This window comes from Solea senegalensis, linkage group LG6 (genome assembly GCF_019176455.1).
Source record: "Solea senegalensis isolate Sse05_10M linkage group LG6, IFAPA_SoseM_1, whole genome shotgun sequence".
Lineage (NCBI taxonomy): Eukaryota > Metazoa > Chordata > Actinopteri > Pleuronectiformes > Soleidae > Solea > Solea senegalensis.
The window spans coordinates 25,663,266-25,683,796 of NC_058026.1; the positions used below are offsets into that span (position 1 = coordinate 25,663,266).

General features: G+C 46.9%; 2 protein-coding genes and 1 long non-coding RNA gene across 8 annotated transcripts in view; 1 reads left to right on the top strand and 2 right to left on the bottom strand.

Annotated features, from left to right (window-relative positions):
• The window catches only part of LOC122770819 (son of sevenless homolog 1-like), a 29,974-nt gene extending 20,112 nt beyond the window's left edge, over positions 1–9,862 (top strand). The window contains 16 exon segments of the mRNA XM_044027959.1: positions 1–532; positions 2,857–2,938; positions 3,068–3,184; positions 3,256–3,359; positions 4,720–4,942; positions 5,046–5,165; positions 5,314–5,476; positions 5,664–5,781; positions 5,864–6,036; positions 6,156–6,272; positions 6,344–6,617; positions 6,730–6,774; positions 8,572–8,693; positions 8,997–9,177; positions 9,180–9,401; positions 9,404–9,862. The exon segment at positions 1–532 is cut by the window's left edge and continues 130 nt beyond it. Coding sequence (XP_043883894.1) covers positions 1–532; positions 2,857–2,938; positions 3,068–3,184; positions 3,256–3,359; positions 4,720–4,942; positions 5,046–5,165; positions 5,314–5,476; positions 5,664–5,781; positions 5,864–6,036; positions 6,156–6,272; positions 6,344–6,617; positions 6,730–6,774; positions 8,572–8,693; positions 8,997–9,177; positions 9,180–9,401; positions 9,404–9,474 — 2,664 coding nt within the window. The 3' untranslated portion in view covers positions 9,475–9,862.
• On the bottom strand, positions 6,608–8,239 carry LOC122770852. 5 transcript variants are annotated; one of them, XR_006360563.1, is made up of 3 exons: positions 7,988–8,239; positions 7,215–7,351; positions 6,608–6,824 (listed from the first exon to the last, which is right to left on the bottom strand). It is a non-coding gene; the product is annotated as an uncharacterized LOC122770852 (long non-coding RNA). The 5 variants fall into 5 exon arrangements; XR_006360560.1 differs by lacking the exon at positions 6,608–6,824 and adding an exon at positions 6,931–7,060; XR_006360559.1 differs by lacking the exon at positions 6,608–6,824 and adding an exon at positions 6,931–7,060 and having other exon boundaries at positions 7,157–7,351.
• Positions 9,863–12,930: 3,068 nt separating the features above from the next.
• Positions 12,931–19,678, bottom strand: LOC122770834 (opsin-5-like). 2 transcript variants are annotated; one of them, XM_044027993.1, is made up of 6 exons: positions 19,414–19,678; positions 14,448–14,653; positions 14,268–14,367; positions 14,077–14,124; positions 13,722–13,957; positions 12,931–13,512 (listed from the first exon to the last, which is right to left on the bottom strand). In XM_044027993.1, the coding sequence occupies exons 1-6, from the start codon at positions 19,547–19,549 to the stop codon at positions 13,051–13,053; spliced, it is 1,188 nt and encodes a 395-aa protein (XP_043883928.1). In that variant the 5' UTR covers positions 19,550–19,678; the 3' UTR covers positions 12,931–13,050. The 2 variants fall into 2 exon arrangements, with proteins under 2 accessions (XP_043883928.1, XP_043883927.1); XM_044027992.1 differs by having other exon boundaries at positions 14,077–14,181; positions 19,414–19,677.
• Between the last annotated feature and the right edge of the window lie 853 nt (positions 19,679–20,531).

The window sequence follows — 20,531 nt, forward strand, 5'->3', positions numbered from 1 at the left end:
ATTATGGAGGGCACGCTGACACGTGTTGGGGCCAAACATGAGCGCCACATCTTCCTGTTTGATGGCCTGATGATCTGCTGCAAGCCCAACCACGGCCCACCACGACTCCCTGGTGCCAGCTCTACAGCTGAATACAGGCTGAAAGAGAAGTTCTTCATGAGAAAAGTTCAGATCAATGACAAGGATGACAAGGAGGGTGAGTACCGGCACGCCTTCGAGATCATCCAGAAGGATGGCAACAGTGTGGTGTTTGCGGCAAAGTCTGCAGAGGAGAAGAACGGCTGGATGGCGGCGCTGATCTCACTACAGTATCGCAGCACACTGGAGCGCATGCTGGACTCGGCCATGCTGCAAGAGGAGAAGGAGGAGAAGATGAGACTGCCATGCACTGAGTTTTACTGCTTTGCTGAACCGGACTCCGATGAGAATGTTGTGTTTGAGGAGAATGTACAATCCAAGTCTGGGATCCCTATCATCAAAGCAGGGACAGTCCTGAAGCTGATCGAGAGGTTGACCTTCCACATGTACGCAGGTGAGGTGTTCTTACATCCAAAAGAATATACAGTAGAATAATAGCAGCAGCAGTAGTATTCTTTGATGACTTGGTTCTGGTCTGTGTTGACTCTGTTCAGCTCTTTTATGATTCTGGTCTTTGATGACTTGGTTCTGGTCTGTTCAGGTCTTTATTGACTTGGGTCTTGTCTGTTTTGACTCTAGCTGGTGATGTGTTGTGAGCAGTAGCAGCAGCAGCAGTAGTAGCAGTAGTAGTACTAACAGCAGCAGTAGTAGTAGTAGTAGTAATAGCAGCCAGCAGTAGTAGTAGTTTAGCAGTAGTAGTTGGCCAGTGTAGTAGTAGTAGTGCCAGCGTAGTAGTAGCAGCAGCACTGTAAGTGTAATAGCAGTGTAGTAGTGCAGTAGTAGTAATAGCAGCAGCAGTAGTAGTAGCAGCAGTAATAGTAGCAGCAAGCAGTAGTAGAAATAGCAGCAGTACAGTAGCAACAGCAGCAGTAGTAGCAATAAGTAGCAGCAAGTAGTACAGCAGCAGTAGTAGCATAGCAGCAGTAGGTAGCAGTAGTAGTAGTAGTAGTAGTAGTAGCAGCAAGCAATAGGTAGTAAGCAGCAGCAAGTGCAGTAGCAGTAAGCAGCAGCAGCAGTAGCAGCAAGTGGCAGCGCGGCAGTAGTAGCAGCAGCAGCAGCAGCAGTAGTAGTAGCAGTAGTAGTAGCAGCAGCAGTAGTAGCAGCAAGCAGTAGTAGTAGTAGTAGTAGCGCAGCAGCCAGCAGTAGTAGCAGCAATAGTAGTAATAGCAGCAGCAGCAGTAGTAGTAGCAGCAACAGCAGTAAGAGCAGTAGTAGTAGTAGTAGCAGCAGTAGTAGCAGCAGTAGCAGTAGTAGCAGCAGTAGTAGTAGCAGTAGTAATAGCAGCAGCAGCAGCAGTAGTAGTAGTAGTAACAGCATAGTAAGCAATAGTAGGCAGCAGCAGTAGTAGCAACAGCAGTAGTAGCAGCAGCAGCAGTAGCAACAGCAGTAGTAGCAGCAGTAGTTGTAGAACAACAGCAGTAGTAGTAGTAGTAGCAGTAGCAGCAGCAGTAGTAGTAGTAGTAGCAGCAATAGTATTAATAGCAGCAGTAGTAGTAGTAGTAATAGCAGAAGTAGTAGTAGCAACAGCAGTAGTAGTAGTAACAGCAGTAGTAGCAGCAATAGTAGTAATAGCAGCAGCAGTAGTAGCAACAGCAGCAGTAGTAGCAACAGCAGTAGTTGTAGTAACAGCAGTAGTAGCAGCAATAGTAGTAATAGCAGCAGCAGCAGCAGCTGCTTGAGTAAAAGTCTTAAAGTACCTGACATTTATTGTACTTAAGTATCAAAAGTAATATTCTGATATAAAATGTACTTGAGTACCAGAAGTAAAAGTATTTAAACAAAGTGAGCAATTACACTTTTGAATATGACATTTATTGTGACTTCTTAACAATAAAAGAATAATAATAGGTACAGGCAAACAACTTCAATCAATATTAAAATGAACATTCTCTCTCTGTCTGAACCTCCCTGTATCTGCTTATATTTTTGAAACTTTTTGGAACCTTTGGAGTCTGTGGAGCTTCTAGACACACTGTTTAACTTGGAGAAAAAATCTGCGGTCTATCTGCGTGAGCTCGCTAGCTCACCGGTTGGCTGTTCAGGTGACAGCTGAGAGCTGAAACAGCTGATAGCTGAAACCCGGTGTCCGGAGTGAAACCTTGTAGTGTTTCCACCTTTTGTCGATTTGCAAATCACAACGCTATTGCTCTTCATCTGTAATTCGAATCCCGAAATACCTCCAAATAGCAGCGCCATTATTTTTTTTCTTGGCCACCAACTGCTCATTCTCCACTGTGTCTGCCATGTTTTTGTTCAAATGTCTGTTTTGATGCGTGGGTGGGAGAACACTACATAGTACGTACATGTAAGGGGCGTGATTGGGCAGCTGAACTAGGCTTGTAAGCTCAAAGAGAAGAAGTCGGCATCATTAAATAGTGTTCGCAAGGCAACATAAAAATAATATATAATATACTGGTATAGCGATATTGTATCAACTACATATCTCTTTCAAAAATATATCGATATAACTCTTGCCGGTATATCACCCAGCCCTAAGCAGCAGCAGCAATAGTAACAACAGCAGCAGTAGCAGCAGTAGTATTAGTAGCAGTAATAGTATTAGTAGCAGTAGTAGCAGCAGCAGCAGCAGTAGTAGTAGGTTTCTGGTTGGTTCAGGTCTTTGATGACTGTTCTGGTCGGTTCAGGTCTTTGATGACTCTGGTCTGTGTGTGTTTACCTGTGTTTACCTGTGCTTACCTGGTTTCTCTGCTCCCTCAGATCCAAACTTCGTGCGGACCTTCCTCACCACCTACAGGTCATTCTGTAAACCTCAGGAGCTGCTGGACTTGCTCATGGAGAGGTAAGATCACATGACCCTGCAGACCAATCAGCTATTTGATCTCTGACTAACTGATCAATAACTGATGACAGCAGGTGATGACGTCATGTTAGAATTGAGGTTCTGATAGTTCTGGTCTGGGATATTCAGGTTTGAAATTCCGGAGCCACGACTGAACAATGTGGACCAGATGGAGGGAGGAGAGCAGCTGCTGAGTGCCGAACTCAAACGCTTCCGGAAAGAGTTTGTACAACCGGTTCAGCTCAGGTACAAGACTCTGGTTCATAGATCCTGGTTCTGGTCCTGGTCTTGGTCCTAATTCCCTCCCCCTCTCTTAGGGTGTTAAATGTGTGTCGTCACTGGGTGGAGCATCACTTCTACGACTTTGAGAGAGATTCTGATCTGCTGAAACGACTGGAAGAGTTCATCTGCTCTGTGAAAGGTGTGAACACACACACTAACACTGACGGCTCTGAAAGCGTGTGGCATCACGTGGATCTGTGCAATATAGCACATGATTTCCGAAAATATATACTATACTATACTACGTTGATATCAGCTCGATATCAGGAGGAATATTTAGCTGATTTGTCTCTGTGCATGTCCTCACACAGAGCGACACAACATAGGAGCTCAGCTTCGCGGCTGATGATTATTAGACTAAAACAGTGAAATATTCTGATATGTTCACATACTCAAAACAGATGGAGCAAAATAACGCAGTCAAGTTAGCTTACCGTTTTTATATGATATGTTTGTAATCGTGCTGTGATATGCAAACTGTTGCTGGCAAACTTTCTATTTGACTTTGTTATCGCCGCCACACTGTGATGTCTTTGACATGGATGTTGGAGGACGACTGACTGTAGCTCAAATTAAATAAAACCACAACGTCCTTTAACGTTTAACCTTAACGTACTAATCCAAAATACTGAAAACAAGGGGGATGTTCTCTGAAGACACGCTGTAACATTTAGAACTGATGAGTTTTAAGTCTGGATTTGAAGGATGGAGGAGGAGGATCTGAGGGAGCAGGAGGAGGTGGAGATGTAGAGAAGGTCCGAGAGATACAGAGGGGGTGATGTTGATGGCCTTGAAGGCATAGTGGAGGTATTTGAATTTCTGAAATTAACCAGGAGCCAGTGGAGTTGTAGGATGGGGGTTCTGGTGAAGTTTATGGTGGGATTTGTGAGGGAGACCACAGAGAAGAGAATTACAGTTGGGGATGCAGGAGGTGACAAGGCTGTGGACAAGGACTGAAGTTGTATGGGGGGTAAAGGAAGGAGGCGGAGTCACTTAATGTGGCGTAGATGGAAATATGAAGCAGTGGAACTGGATATTAAATTTGCGGAAGATATTGCCAAGTGAAAGGAGGTAGATTATAAAGAGAAGGGGCCCCCGGACTGACCCCTGGGGCACACCTGTAGTGACGAGAGGGCTGGGATTTGAAGAATTTGAATGAAACCAAGACAGAGCAGTACCGTTGAGTCCAAGGTAGCAGTAGCAGTCAGTAGCTAACACTCCCGCTGAGGGAAATCAGCCAAAACTTCCCCAAAGTCACATGAATCCCCGTGGTCTGGATCACCAGACGTCGTGAAGGCAATGGTGGCCTGATGTATTAAAATAAAGCTACAGTTAACAATTATGATACTAATGTTTATTTTTGACAAATATTTAGTCATGAAAAACATTGACAGTAAAAACTGAATATTGATCTGTTGACAACATGTACAAGACTTTGAAGAATGGTGCAGATTAAAACTGTCCTACACTCTTCAGATAGATGATGTCATATGTTCCAGGTAAGGCAATGAGGAAGTGGGTGGAGTCTATCACAAAGATCATTCAGAGGAAGAAGCAGGTGCAGGTGAGTGCATCCAGTCACAGCATCACCTTCCAGAACTCTCCTCCTCCAATCGAGTGGCACATCTGTAAACCAGGAAACATGGAGAACTTTGACCTCATGACACTGCACCCAATCGAGATTGGACGACAACTGACGCTGCTTGAATCCGATTTCTACAGGTGAGTCACCCCCTGTCACTCACCTGTCTCTCACCCGTCATTCATCTGTCTCTCACCTGTTACTAACCAATTATTTGTCACTTACGTGTGTGACATCATCAAGGGCGGTGCAGCCATCAGAACTTGTTGGCAGCGTCTGGACTAAAGAAGACAAAGAGATTCACTCTCCAAACCTGCTGAGGATGATCAGACACACCACCAACCTGACGCTGTGGTTTGAGAGGTAACTCTTTGTCTCTTCTATTTGTTCATGTGGAGTGTCTCCTGTAGCCTCCCATCTCTCCTGTAGCCTCTCATCTCTCCTGTAGCCTCTCATCTCACCTATAGCTCATCACCTAGTGAGTCGGCTGTTCCGATGTTTCTCTCAACAGGTGTATCGTAGAGACGGAGAATCTGGAGGAACGCGTGGCAGTTGTTTCTCGGATCATCGAGATCCTGCAGGTTTTTCAGGACCTCAACAACTTTAATGGTGTTCTTGAGGTGGTCAGTGCCATGAACTCGTCACCTGTGTACAGACTGGACCACACCTTTGAGGTAATCATTTTGTCAGATTCAAATCAAAACATCAATCATCTCAAGGCTTTTTACGCGAACTGGGATGTTACGATACATGAAGAACACTTCATAAACCCAACTGATCAGCGCCATCATCAGACCAGATCTGCAGGTGCAGACATCACATAATGTCACATAAACTCATGTTGATGTTTGTTTTTTTCAGCAAATTCCAAGTCGACAGAGAAAGATCCTGGAAGAAGCTCATGAGCTGAGTGAAGATCACTACAAGAAATACTTGGCTAAGCTGCGGTCCATCAACCCCCCCTGTGTGCCCTTCTTTGGTACAACCTACTTTATTGTCTCCTGTCCATAATATCAGGTATATGGCATCATCAGGTGACTCTCACACCTGTGTGTCCACAGGAATTTACCTGACCAACATCCTGAAGACGGAGGAGGGAAACCCTGACTTCCTGCGCCGGCATGGCAAAGACCTGATCAACTTCAGCAAGAGACGGAAAGTGGCAGAGATCACTGGAGAGATCCAACAGTACCAGAACCAACCGTACTGTCTGAGGGTGGAGAACGACATAAGGGTCAGTCCGAGCCTGGACCACTGTGTTCTGTCTGTTGTATGTTCTGACCAAATGTTGTGTGGTCTGTGTTCTGACTGTTGTGTGTTCTGATTGAATCTGTGTTCTGGCCGGCCCTATAGAAGTTCTTTGAGAACCTGAACCCACTGGATGACATGTCAGAGAAAGATTTCGCAGATTATCTGTTCAACAAATCTCTTGAGATAGAACCTCGAAATGCCCGATCATTACCTCGATTTGTGAGTATCACTATAGTAACCAAAGCTGAAACAACTCAGTCAGCAGACTCAACACTGCCATCTCTGTCCAGGTGAAAAAATACCCCTGTTCTTTGAAGTCTCCGGGGATTCGCCCCACGTCGGCAAAACCCGGGACCATGCGCCACCCAACACCACTGCAGAACGAGCCCCGTAAGATCAGCTACAGCCGCATTCCTGACACTGAGGCTGATGGGAGCGTTGTCTCCGCCCCCAACTCTCCCCGCACCCCCCTGACACCGCCCCCCACCTCAGCCGCCTCCAGCTCTACTGACGTAGGCAGCGTCTTTGATTCGCCACAGGGTCCCAGCAGCCCCTTCCACTCCAGTAAGCCCCGCCCACTGACCAGCTGACATATGTTGTTTCAGTGGTCAATCGATTGATCAGAGTTTATTTTCATCATGTTCCTCCTCCTCACAGTGTTTCTCCTCTTTCACAGACTGTGACAGTATCTTTGCAGTTTTCTCTCTTCCTCACGGTCCACGTTAGTATAATACTCCTGACTGTTCACCTTTGACTCACCTGTGTGTTCACCTGTGACTCACCTGACTGTTCACCTTTGACTCACCTGTGACTCACCTGACTGTTCACCTGTGACTTCTCCTGACTGGTTACCTTTGACTCACCTGTGTTGTTGACTCACCAGACTGTTCGCCTTTGACTCACCAGACTGTTCGCCTTTGACTCACCAGACTGTTCACCTTTGACTCACCTGACTGTTCACCTGTGACTCACCTGTGTGTTCACCTTTGACTCACCTGTGTGTTCACCTTGACTCATCTGTGACTCACCTGACTGTTCACCTTGGCTCACTCTGTGTTCACCTTTGACTCACCCTGTGTTTCACCTGCCTCTGTGTTCACTACCTGTGTCTAACCTGTGTGTTCACCTTTCACTCACCAGACTGTTCACCTGTGTCTTCACCTGTGACTCACCTGACTGTTCACCTTTGACTCACCTGACTGTTCACCTTTGACTCACCTGTGTGTTCAACTGTGACTCACCTCTGTGTTCACCTTTGACTCACCTGTGACTCACCTCTGTGTTCACCTTTGACTCACCTGACTGTGACTCACCTGTGTGTTCACCTGTGACTCACCTGACTGTTCACCTGTGACTCACCTGACTGTTCACCTTTGACTCACCTGTGTGTTCACCTGTGACTCACCTCTGTGTTCACCTTGACTCACCTGACTGTTAACCTTGACTCACCCTGTGTGTTCACCTGTGTCTTGTGTCTTCACCTGTGACTCACCTGACTGTTCACCTGACTCACCTGACTGTTCACCTTTGACCACCCTGACTGTTCACCTTGACTCACCTGTGTGTTGACTCACCTGACTGTTCACCCATGTCTTCACCTGTGGCTCACCTGACTGTTCACTTGACTCACCTGACTGTTCACCTTGACTCACCTGTGTGTTCAACTGTGACTCACCTGACTGTTCACCCTCACCTGTGACTCACCTGACTGTTCACCATGTCTTTGACTCACCTGACTGTTCACCCTTGACTCACCGTGTTCAACAGACTCACCCTGACTGTTCACCTGACTCACCTGACTGTGTTCACCTTTGACTCACCTGTGTGTTCACCTTTGACTCACCAGACTGTTCACCCTTGATTCACCTGTGACTCACCTGACTGTTCACCTTTGACTCACCTGACAGTTCACCTTGACTCACCTGTGTGTTCACCTGTGACTCACCTCTGTGTTCACCTTTGACTCACCTGACTGTTCACCTTTGACTCACCTGTGTGTTCACCTTTGACTCACCAGACTGTTCACCTGTGTCTTCACCTGTGACTCACCTGACTGTTCACCTTTGACTCACCTGACTGTTCACCTTTGACTCACCTGTGTGTTCAACTGACTCACCTGACTCTTCATTTGTGACTCACCTGACTCTTTACCTATGAGTCACCTGACTGTTCATCTGTGACTCACCTGACTCTTCACCTGTGACTCACTTGACTTGTCTTTGGGGCTGAGTTTGTTTCATTGTGGACATTTTTAAAACGGCTTGTTCTACCAAACGAGGGTTCTTTTTTTATTTAATAATCTTTTTCATTTATTATTTTTAGCCTCCACTCTCCAGCCTTTTCCTTGTCCTGTTTCCATAGTAACGGTTTGTCTCCATTAAAGCCATACGCTGTTTCTAACATTCTCTCAAGGACAAGAATATTAGCAACAGTGTCATCACAGCTGACCATGAAGATATCAGCTTGTCTCAAATGTGTGTGTGTGTGTGTGTGTGTGTGTGTGTGTGTGTCCTCTCAGGATCATCCTCAGTCTCCTCCATGATCAGTTTTACTCGGGGTTTAGATGATACCCCGGTTCCTCCTCCGGTTCCTCCACGAAGACGGCCAGAGTCAGCACCTGCTGAGTCCTCACCCTCTAAGGTACAACACTGCTACAGTGGGACTAGAACCTGTGAAAGACTGGACTAGAACCTGTGAAAGACTGGACTAGAAACTGTGAAAGACTGGACTAGAACCTGTGAAAGACTGGAAAAATGTGTTTGACAGTTGATTGACGGGTCAGTTGGTCTCTTGTTTGTCCTGTGTCTTTGTCTGTTTCTCTGTTTGTCTCTGTCTGTCTCTCTCTCTCTCTCTGTCTCTCTGTTTGTCTCTCTTACTCTGTCTGCCTGTCTCTCTATTTGTGTTTGTCTCTGTCTCTCTCTCTGTCTGTCTCTCTCTTCACAGATGATGTCAAAGGTGGACAGCCCCCCAGCTGTCCCCCCTCGTCAGCCCACCTGTAAGCTCCTCCCCCCTCGTTACTCGTCGTCCTCCCCCCCTGACAGCCCCCCTTCTCTGCCTCCTCGGGAGCCCCTCAGTTCTCCTCTGCACCTCCTCCCCCCCCCTCAAGGTCGGCCCCGCTGTGACCTCCATCCTCAGGCTTTTTCCCTTCCACAACTTCCTCCTTATCCTCTATAAGCTCCGCCCCAGCAGCCTCCTCGCCCCCCCCTGTCACCCCAAGTCCTGCCCCCGTGTCCAGGAAGACGCCCCTGGCCTCGCTTGTCCCCTTTGATGGTCCCCCTGTGCCCCCCCGCCACAGTGTCCCCAAACTTCCTCCCAAGACCTATAAGAGGGAGTCTCTGAGCCACGCCCCTCTACTGGACACACCCCCTGCACTGTGATCATTTGGCATCATTCAAGTGGCTGTGTGGAGGGGCGTGGCTAAATGAGCAAACACTATAGCTGATTGGATCAGCCAATCAGGAGGCTCTGATCCAGACTGATCATGTGATTGGAAAAACATTTATGGAACATTTGTCTGTGATTGGATCATCATTTTTGTTTGTTTGTGAACTGGGACCTGGTCAGAACTGGGTCTGATGAGACCGGGTCCGGGTTGGACCAGATTGTGTTGCCACTGGATTTTGGATAATCCTCGACAAACTGATTTGGACTCTGAATCTGAGGTGTTGGATTATCAACAGCCTTCAGGTACTAGACCAGAACCAGAACCACAGCGGTTCTGGTGGATGTAATGTCTTTGCCAGTTGATGGTGTTAAAAAAAAGTCATGATGCCTTCTTTAAAACAAGGGAATAAATGTGTTTGTATCCAGTCCTGGTCTTCATTCAGTCCACTACAGTCAGTTTTGGGGAATAATTACATGTAACGACGTTACAAAATGTACGTAATCTGTTACATTACTGGGAGAAAATATGTCATTAAATTACAGTTTTTCTTTTGGAAATTTCCATGATTACAATTTTATTTACATCAGCAACCGAATAATAATAACGGCCTCTTAATGATTTAAACGTAATCATTTCAATTTAATAAAACCAATAACGTAATAAAGTTGTTGAGCCAATAACGTAAGAACTTATTACATTATAGGCCTTGCATTAAAAAAAATCCTTTGATAATGTAACAACTGAGGTATCACTTTATTGTATTTTAGAGAACGTGTCACACTTAGCCTTAATATCCAACCTTGTAGATACCCCTCCACCCTCAAACCCCCCTCCACAGGAGGCCTAAAGGATTTACATATATATATATATATATATATATACCCAACTCCGTGACCATACAGACGCTTTGACGGGGTTGTGCGTTGCAGTTTTCAGTATGGTACTGCAATTCACCGCCCGAACACTAGGGGCTGCAGAACTGACCAATGACAGCACCGTGGTCTCCATGATGATAACATGATTTGGAGGCACACGTCGGGCTACAGAGAGCACTTTGCCAGTATCATAAACAAAGCTTTACATTTACTCTGGGATTGTTGAATCGGCCAAAACAGTGTTATGGCCAGTCTGATCTACAAAGCAACATTAAATTGCTTGCAGATTTAAAAATGTAATGACTAACCCCATAATGTAATAATATACAGTATAAATATGACTGCAACCCCCCACACTCAGTCATATCATATCATACTGCTTTATTTACCAATAAAAACCGTAATGTTTGTCTGATGCACTAGATATGCTGCTCCTACATTTATTTAATGCACTCATTCACCCACATGTGCACAACCATGTGAATTCTTCTCTTGAATTAAAGAAATCTGTGAATTCCATAAAGATAGTTTCAACTTCCTGTAATTCCAGAGGTTTCTTATGTGCTGATGTGTAAGGTTTTGTGTAGTTTGCTCATAAAATAGTGGATGGCATTGTCACATAAACACATGTCATATGTACTGTGCACCTCTCTCTTTCTTAGGGTCAGTCTTTTTAACAGCTCATTTGGGTCTTTAGTCATTACAATTCTTACAGATATTGTATAAATAGACAGTTGTTCATAATGGTGTATGTATGCAACTTGAAATCATGTCTCAGTGAGGACCTGAAATGAATTCAACAAATGTTTTCATGGAAAAACATTTTTAATTTTTAATTAAACCTTATTTGAATCTCAAAATGCCTCAAAGGGGTTTACTGAGGGCAACAGAACTCTTAAGTGATTTATTCTGAACAAACAAATGGAACTTAGCATCTCAAATGAAAGATGATCCGGCACTCATTTACAAATGTAAAAAAGGAGAAAAAAGCTTGAGGAATAGTTATCAAAGTGGAACTTAGGCTGGAGGCCTCAGATGAAAAGTAGCCCGACGTGTGCCTCCAAAAAATTTTATCATCGGTTGAGGCAACTGAGACCAATGGAGACCGCGGTGCTGTCATTGGTCAGTTCTGCAGCCCCTAGTGTTCTGGCGGTGAATTGCAATACCATAACTGCAACGCACGACCCGTCAAAGCGTCTGTATGGACACAGGGTTGGATACACAGGGTACTATAACGGAACCCTAAGAAGGACATATAAATCCAAATTGACTCTTAATTGCTCCTTTAGGCCTCCTGTGGAGGGGGGTTTGAGGGTGGAGAGGTATCTACAAGGTCGGATATTTAAGCATCTGTTGCAAGATGCAATATCAAGGCTAAGTGACACTTTCTCTCCAGAAATTGAAAATAAAATAAAGTGATACCTCAGTTATTACATTATTGGCTCAGTTATTACATTATCAGGATTTTTTTAAAGCCCACATAGACCGGAAGCTCCAATTAACGCTGCGTTTGTGTGTGTGTATCTGTGTCATTACCTCGTTTATGAAACCCTAAAGTTTCAGAACAAACAGTTCAGCCACTGCTGAGAAAATAGTCTTGTATTGTTTTCCTGGGCTCTGCGAAGCGGATCGGCACTTCCTTAATTTGATGTCGTCATCAGAAATCCTCACCACTCCTCTCACCACCGTAGCGCCTCCTGGTGCGGGCACTAGTCCGGGCACATCCGATTGCGTACATTCAACCGCAGAAGAAGAACTACTCTGGTTGTAGCTGCTGAGATGCAGAGCATCCACCTTGCCAGAGGGGGAGCTGTGTATCAGAGAGCTGGCCTATCTATTACGTCACTTCCAGGTACCTGGCCAATCACAGGACAGTGGGAAAGCTCTCATTGGCTGGCCAATCACAACACAGTCCACGTTCTGGGGGTGTGGTTTTGGTCAGTGAGGAGATATTTTGATCGGCTCATTTGCAGCGATTAGGAGGTTTTTAACCATGAAAACAAGTTCATATATGTAAGTAGACCTCCATAACTAACATATATGTGTGATTCTATGCATTCTATGTCACCTTTAATGCAAGGCCAATAACGTAATAACTTATTAATAACGTAATAAGTTATTACGTTATTGGTTTTATTACATTATTGGCCGTTATTACGTTATCTGTTGCTACAAGGTGCATCACCTGTATAACATTCTAACACAGGACCAAGTTGTGGACGTCTACTAAAGAAGCATCATTTTGAGTGGATGTTTGTTAGTAACCTGGAGCCTGTTTCAGAAAGCAGGTCTAGAGTTAAAACCTTAACTCTAGATTAACCAACTCTGAGCTGTCAAACTCTTAGTTTTTGGGTTCCAGAACAGCTGATCAGGGTTAGTTCAATCAACTGTGAGTATGTTCACTCTGAGTTAAGCGTGTGCGTTGGGAATGAAAAGAGCCATCATCAATGGAGTGCTGATACTACAATTCAAGGCAGAGATGAGCAGAAGGAGGAGCTTCTGTTCAGAGGAGTGGTCAGACCTGAGCAGGAGGAGGAGCTTCTCCCATTTAAAGTCACTTAAATCTGTTCCTACTTTAATTCATTAAATGTAAACATTTATTTTTGAGGATGAAAAGATTTATTTTTCTGATATTGCATTGATTTGATTTTGATTTGTTTACAAACTTAATGTAACAAACTAACAGACTTTTACTTTTATGAACTGTTACTGTGACTGCAGCGCCCCCTGCGGCTCGTCACAGTCTCTCACATTCATATTCAGAGAGAAGCTCGGACGCTTGCGGCACGTCCATGAAGAAAACCTGCGGCGGTGTGAAGGGTGGAGTTTGAACTGTTCCGTCTGAGGTGGGAGGCGGCTTGGGCCGGTCCTCTGATGAATGCTTACTCTCTGATTGGTTTAGAGGAACTTTGAGTCTGGCTCCACCTCCTGTGACGAGGCCACCTTGGGTATTAATGCGCTTCAGCCTGACAGAGTTTTTGACTCTGCGTTCACACGGCAACAGCACAAGCACGTCTTTTCGAAACCTGGAGCTCAGACCAAAGTAGATGAGCGGGTTATAAAAACTGGCCGACTTAGCAAAGAGACGCGTGAAGACACTGGTCAGGTTTGGGACATGAAAACCACATGAAGACCACATGGACACCACGGCGTACGGAGACCAGGCCAAGATGAAGGCCGTACAGATGACGATGGACACCTGGAGGACACAAAGAGACAGAGACCATAAAGACAGGACGACGAAGACAGAGACAACAAAGACGGACACGACGAAGACAGAGACCATAAAGCTTAAAGACAGAGACAACAAAGACAGAAACGACGAAGACAGAGACAGAGGCGATGAAGATAGACACGATGAAGACAGAGGCAACGAAGGCAGTGAAGAAAGAGATGGTGAAGACTCACAATGGTGACGTCTCGCTCCATCTTCCTCTGACGGTCACTCAGATGAAGCGAGGCCACGCCCTCTGCCGAGAGGGCGTGGCCTCGCTTCACCGTGTTGATGATTGACACGTAGCAGAAGAACATGATGAGTACCGGGACAAAGAAACATGAGACCAAGACGGAGACAATATAAGAGCGGTGGACACTGGAGGACGAAGCTTTGGTCCAGTCAATCTCACATGTCCCATAACCACGATCTGTAGGGCGGGGTCACACCAAGGTCAGAATCATAAAAAAAACCTTTAAAAACACTTAAGGAAAAAAATCACAGGAGTGAGTTTAAACGAATAAGTCAATAAGAGGTCAGAGGTCAAACCTGTGAAGCTTCCCCAGCCAAGAAGTGGAGCTGCAGACCAGAATCCAGCTGAGGTCCAGATCAAGACGAGACACAGTGAGACAGAGAATCTGCTGATGTGACGAGCTGAGACGCACACACACACACACACACACACACACATGATTCTGCGTTCTGGATAGTCTGATGGACAGATGGACAGATGGACTGACCTTTGCTCTGGTGACATCCTTTAATGTAGCGTGTGATGCTAATCACTGTCAGAGTGTTGATGCTGCTCAGTCCAAACACCAGAGTGAAGAAACCGTCCACCTGGTGGACACAGAGGGGACTGCAGTGACACTTGTGCGCGCGCGCGCGTGTGTGTGTGTGTGTGTGTATATCTGCAGTACCTGGCAGGTCCAGATGGACTTGATCATGAAACCACTGTCCTGGAAGATGTTAAAGATCTCAATGATTCCTCTGGAGTAACCAAACACTGAGACACTGGCATCAGACACAGCAAGGTTAAAGGTCAGATAGTCTGTGGGCTGAAGCGCCCCCTTCTGTCTGCAGAGCACGAAGAGAACCACGCTGTTTCCAAACCACGAGAGCCAACCTGAGGACAACATGAGACAACTGAGGACAACAACCTGAGGACAACAACATGAGACAACTGAGGACAACAACCTGAGGACAACATGAGACAACTGAGGACAACAACCTGAGAATAACATGAGATAACTGAGGACAACAACCTGAGGACAAAATGAGACAACGAAGGATTAATCAACGTAACCCCGGTTCTTTGATAACAGAGTGAGGTGTTTCACTATGGGATATCGCTTTGGCATGACCAACCAGGGAAGCTCCAATGGCACCACATCTGTCAGTGACATACAGGTTGAGCTGTGCTGGGGCACCGCCCCCTACATACTATCACAGCCGCCCCGCCCCTCAAAATCATTCAAGACCGGTTTCTTTCCGTGCCTCATGCAAGAAGGGGCGTGTGGTGAAACACCTCAGTCTGTTATCAAAGAACCGGGGTTAAGTTGAGTAACCCTTCATTCTTTCTCTAACTTCGTTCGGTGTTTCACTATGGGAGATATAAACCACTCCCAGATTGCATATGACTCCCGAAGCCTAACTACCACAAAAGGTTGAGTGACAACGTCACTCCAACCCCGGAGCACCGGCACCTAGCACCACTTGAGCCAAAGAAGGACCAGAGACATCTAGCCTGTAAAACTTGACAAAAGTGTGAGGCGTAGCCCAGCTTGCCGCAGCACAAATGTCCTGAACAGACACCCCTCTAAACAGAGCCCAGGAAGTGGCCATACTCCTGGTGGAATGAGCATGCAAACGCTGGGGCGGCAAACCACAGAAATGGCCTCCACAATCCAGTGAGGGTGGTAAATCTCCCCATGTGCCTGGGACAGGAGGTCTCTGCGTATGGGCAGAGGCCAGGGGTCGCCCGCCAACATCTGAACTATTTCTGCCACCCAGTGTTTGGATGGCCATCTTGGCGCCACCAGTATGAGAGACAGATTCTGAGGGGAGGGAATGCGTAGAGCAGCACGTTTGGCCACAGGTGAGCCAGAGCATCCACACCGAGAGGTGCAGTGATGTCCGACAGGGAGAAAAACAGCGGACAGTGGGCGTTTTCCCACGAGGCGAAGAGATCTACGGCGGCTCGGCCGTATCGCTTCCAAATCTGGTCCACAACCTGCGGGTGCAGAGCCCATTCTCCGTACAGAGGATTCCCACGAGACATCAAGTCCGAGCCAACTTGTGTAACCGTAGTGAGTGCCTCCTCACTACGGTTACACAAGTTGACATGTTGACGGTTGACATAGGCTACCACAGTGGAGTTGTCTGTTTTCACCAGAACATGACAGCCTTGGAGAAATTGCAGGAAATGTTTCAGAGCTAGAAACACTGCCCAGAGCTCCAAAACATTTATGTGAATATGGGCCATTTCTGGACCCCAGGAGCCATTCACTGCTCTGCCTGACATCGTTGCTCCCCCATCCTGACAGGGAAGCGTCCGTTGTCATGGTAACCCTGGACGTCACCGCGGGACCCCCGCGGTGAACGTCCCTGCGTTCCTCCACTGAGGAGAGACTTCACACACGTCTGAGTCACTTTAACTCTGTGGTTGAGGTGACAGCGCGGGCACAGGTGCAAAGCTGCAACCCACCGCTGAAAATCTCTCATCATCAACAGACCTAAATGCACTATGGCTATCACTGATGCCATCAGGCCTAGCAGACGTAGGCATAGCTGGAACGACACCACTCTCCCCATCTGAAAGAGGGAGAGACACTGTTTGAGAGATTTTATTCTCCCGTCTGATAGCGTGACGCGATATGACAGGGAGTTTATTTTTAGACCCAGATACTCCGCACACTGTACGAGCTCTCTCTGACTTTTCGTCCAGTTTATACTGAACCCAAGATCCCTGAGATGATTTATCACCACAGCGGAATCCATGACCGCCTGCTCGTGCGAGCCAGTGCATATCATGTATCATGTACGTCTACGTACGAAAGAATTCTAATGCCTTTGCTCCGTAATGGAGACAGAGCCCCCCTCTGTCATTAGCTTCGAGGGTATACAGCAAGTGTGTAATACCCTCGGAGCTAATGACAGCCTGAACGGGACAGTTTGATACTCGTAGGTTTTGCCTTGGAAAGCGAACCTGAGAGATTTTCTGTGTGCAGGGTGAATGGCGATGTGAAAATACGTGTCCGAAAGATCGATCGTTACAAACCAATCTCTCTGACGGATAGAGCGACAGAGCACTTTGTGTGTCAACATCCTGAATGTGTATTTCCGTAGGTGTTTGTTTAGCACACGGAGATCTTGGATGGGGCGAAGGGCTGTGCTTGCCTTCTTGGGAATGAGGAAGTACCAGGAGTAGAAACCCTGTTGTGACTCCTCGGCTGTGACAGCTCTGATAGCTCAAAAAAAACCCGTGCGGAGTCCCCCTTGGCCACTGAAACTAACACACCGTTGAACCTGGGTGGTTTCATGGCAAATTGAAGTCTGTATCTGTGAGATACAGTGGAAAGAATCCATGGGTGAACTGCGCATGCCGAGCTGTGGTGACGTCACCCCCTCGACTCGGTGAGAATCGTGTCTCGCCAGTGGAGCGTGAGCTCCCTCTAATGGCGAGGGGGGTGCATGATATTGATTTGCTTTTGTGTTTTTTATTTTGCATTTCACCCTTGGCTTTGTGCCTGGCTGCGAAAATGCTGTTTTTATTTACAACAGGTTTGGACAGGGTGGAAGTGTTTGGTGACACGTTAACTTGGGGGACCCCTGTGTCTTCTCCCCGTGGGCCTGCCACATGGGAAACTGAACAAGGAGCCCTGGAGAACAAATAACAGCCAGGGTTCCTGAACCACACATGACGGGGTCCTGTTGGTCCCCCTCCATGACTCTTAACTTGACTGGAGAGGGAGAGGGAGAAGCTGGGGTTATTAGGATGCCCGCTTCTTCTTTCCGTCAGTGGGGTGAGACAGGCGGTTCTTTGCTGCCACTGCTGCAAAGGAGTGTTTGCCCCACGGTCTCTGGGCGTCAGACCTGGGCGGCTGGTTGCCCTGCTGACCAGTCTGCCACTGAGGGCGGGCACTGCCCTAACGTCTCCTCATTGCAGCAGCTGAGGCTGCAAAGGTGGTCTTGGTGGCCTGAGGGGGGCGAGGGGCTTGGCGGCCCATTCAGAGAACAAACTGACTGAGCTGCATATTTATACATCCTCTGGAAGATGGAAGATGTGACGCGTTCCATCTTACTGGGCAGAGCGATGTTAGAGGAGGCCGAGACAGAGCGGCGATCAGGGTGAAGGTGGTGAGTCACTGAAGACTCCACCACTGGGGGTTCGGACAGCCCCAGTTCCTTCATCCCATGGATCTCCAGTTTAGAACATCCCTTGGTGGGGAGCTTGTTCTTAAAGGGAGAGGACCACAAATGGCTCATTTCCCTCATGCATGTGGGCACGGCTGGAAGAAGCTGTTTGGCTGGTGGTTGAGCTGGTGGAAGTCTCTTACCATCATAAAGGTCCCTCTCAGTGCCACCTGCGTCCTGAACCGCAGGCCACTGTATTCCCAGCTTAGAAGCAGCTCTTTTACAGACCTCATAAAGGCTGCTGTCAGCTGGAGGAGCGACATCAGATGCACCGGACGGGCGAGATGGCACTGGAAAAGTGGCATCTTTCTCCTCCATATCATCCAAGTTGAGGATGTCTGAGTTGGCATAGCCCTCAGCATCCTCCTCTGGCTCTACGCCAGGGAGCTCCTCAAAGAGTGGCGGCATGTCTGTGTATTCCTCCTCCATCATATCCGCCCAGCTCGTGGTAGCTCGCGGTATATGGAGGGTTTTAGCCACAGCGGTTTCTCCTGACAGACATTGGGTCCTGAGAATTAGCGACCGACGACGTCTCCTCTCCAAAATTTTCTCTGGCATATCCGCGTGTGGACATGAGTGCGGGTCAGCCAGGGACGCACAGGCGTCTCTGTGCTTGTTTAGCACCCATGCACGTAATACACATGGGATGAGCCGCATGACGCGGGACACAGGCGGGATGCAGCCTCTTTGACCTTCGGAACCGGCCCTTCGGCACCGTAAAGTCAGCTCACTGTAACGTGTTTGCTTTACTCTCGGTGACTGATGAAGCTTGTCGGCTAAGACACCGTGCACCGGCAGATTAGCTATGACGCTAAATCCTGCTTTGTAATTAGCATTATCACACGGAGATTAAGGTCCTAGCTAACGAGACACCATAGAGTTAGCTCGTCGCGACACGTTATCTCTGCTCCAGGTAAACACACAGTTAACAAACAAATGTCAACAGTATCCACACTGACTCGCCGCAACGCGTTAGTCTGTGGGTTACTGATCTATAATTGGCCGACCCCCGGTAGGTAATACAGGGTGGCCGGTGGAGCGGTGACGCGGACACTACACCAAGATCTAGTGGAAAACTTCTCGCAAAGTACTTACTCAGCAAATCCAGACGTAAGACAGGCGACAAGGACCTTAACGGCGCTTCTGCGAACAGCTTAGCAAATCCAAGCTAGCCCGAAGAGCTGAGGGAGCTTCCACGACAGTTTCTTCACGGGAAGAAAGCAAGAATGATTTTGTCACTGACAGACGTGGTGCCATTGGAGCTTCCCTGGTTGGTCATGCCAAGGCGATATCCCATAGTGAAACACCGAGGACAACAACAACAACCTGAGGACAACATGAGACAACTGAGGACAACATGAGACAACTGAGGACAACAACAACCTGAAGACAACATGTTGTGTTTGGTCAGATTTATGTGTGTGTGTGCGTGTATACAGTATGTGTGTGTGCGTGTGTGTGTGTGGTCACCCAGCAGCAGCAGGTAAACACCGATGACGGTTTCTCCGTGGTCAGACAGTGGAGGGTCTTGTCCTCCTCCAAACATGAGGCTGTTGTTCCTCCAGGGAACGCTGAGTCCCCTCAGAGATCCACCACTCAACGACATGTTGGTGTGTGACAATGAGCAGACTCTGACAGGGGTCAGAGTTCAGGATGTGGTCACTCGGGTCAGGTTCCTCCTCTGTCAGATAGCAAATCAGCTACACCCGCCTAATCTAATCCTAATCTAAGAGTTGACCTCACAGATTAAACTGTGTGTGTGCGGATCATGGACAGGTGCTGATCTCAGGTCAGATAAGTGGTTCTCTGCCGCCACCATGTGGTGTCAGCTGTAACAACCTCACCATGTCAGCAGCATTTAAACCAGGTCTCATGTTTCTGTGACAAATCTGACAATGTAATTAGTTTGGAGGTTGAGTTGGAGGCCTGATCAGACTTGAAAGGTTTTTGTTTTAAGTTAAGTTTGATTAGGGTTAGAATTAATTTGTGCACTCTCTACCCAGTCCTACGTAGCATCACAACCAAGTCTCATTCAGACCATGTGGAATTAAAGTGCCTAAATTAAATATCCAGACACTCTCAGCTCTCTGTGTCTGGGCTGCGTTACAATTTGGGTTTAATTCAAGGATGGTGTTTAACCAGGTGAGTGTGGAAGTCTTTCTTCCTAAAATATTATGTCTATATTGTGAGAATCTGGTGTAAATGTACACTAACATGTTTAAGGCCACATTGTTTGCAAATTATTATATACGCAATTTTTTGGAAGCAATATTTCCCTTACTATTGATTTTGTATATTCATTTGATTCTATTATTAGACACCTACACTTGCAGAATTTGTCCAGTGGCTTTGGTTTGGGATCAGTAAATTTTGGAATTTTTGCTTTTTCCTTCTCTATCCTCTTTCACCTCTATCTCAAGATCAAGTTCTTTCCCTCTGCTTTAACCTCTGCTCCTCAGACCCTATCCCTTCTTACCTTCTTCAGTCAATTGCTTCTGATCTTCTTCCTTTCCTCAACCATCTCATTAACACATCTTTATCATCTGGTTGCTTTCGTGACTCTTAAAGAGGCCAGAGTGAACCCCCCC

Bases quoted from the DNA above. Each gene is read 5' to 3' on its own strand.
- LOC122770834 (XM_044027992.1), bottom strand. From the start codon at position 19,549: ATGTCGTTGAGTGGTGGATCTCTGAGGGGACTCAGCGTTCCCTGGAGG. The intron at 14,182-14,267 runs GTCAGTCCATCT...TGTGCGTCTCAG, and splicing joins AGGATGTCACCAGAGCAAAG to CTCGTCACATCAGCAGATTC. The intron at 13,958-14,076 runs GTTTGACCTCTG...CCCGCCCTACAG, and splicing joins TGGCTGGGGAAGCTTCACAG to ATCGTGGTTATGGGACATGT.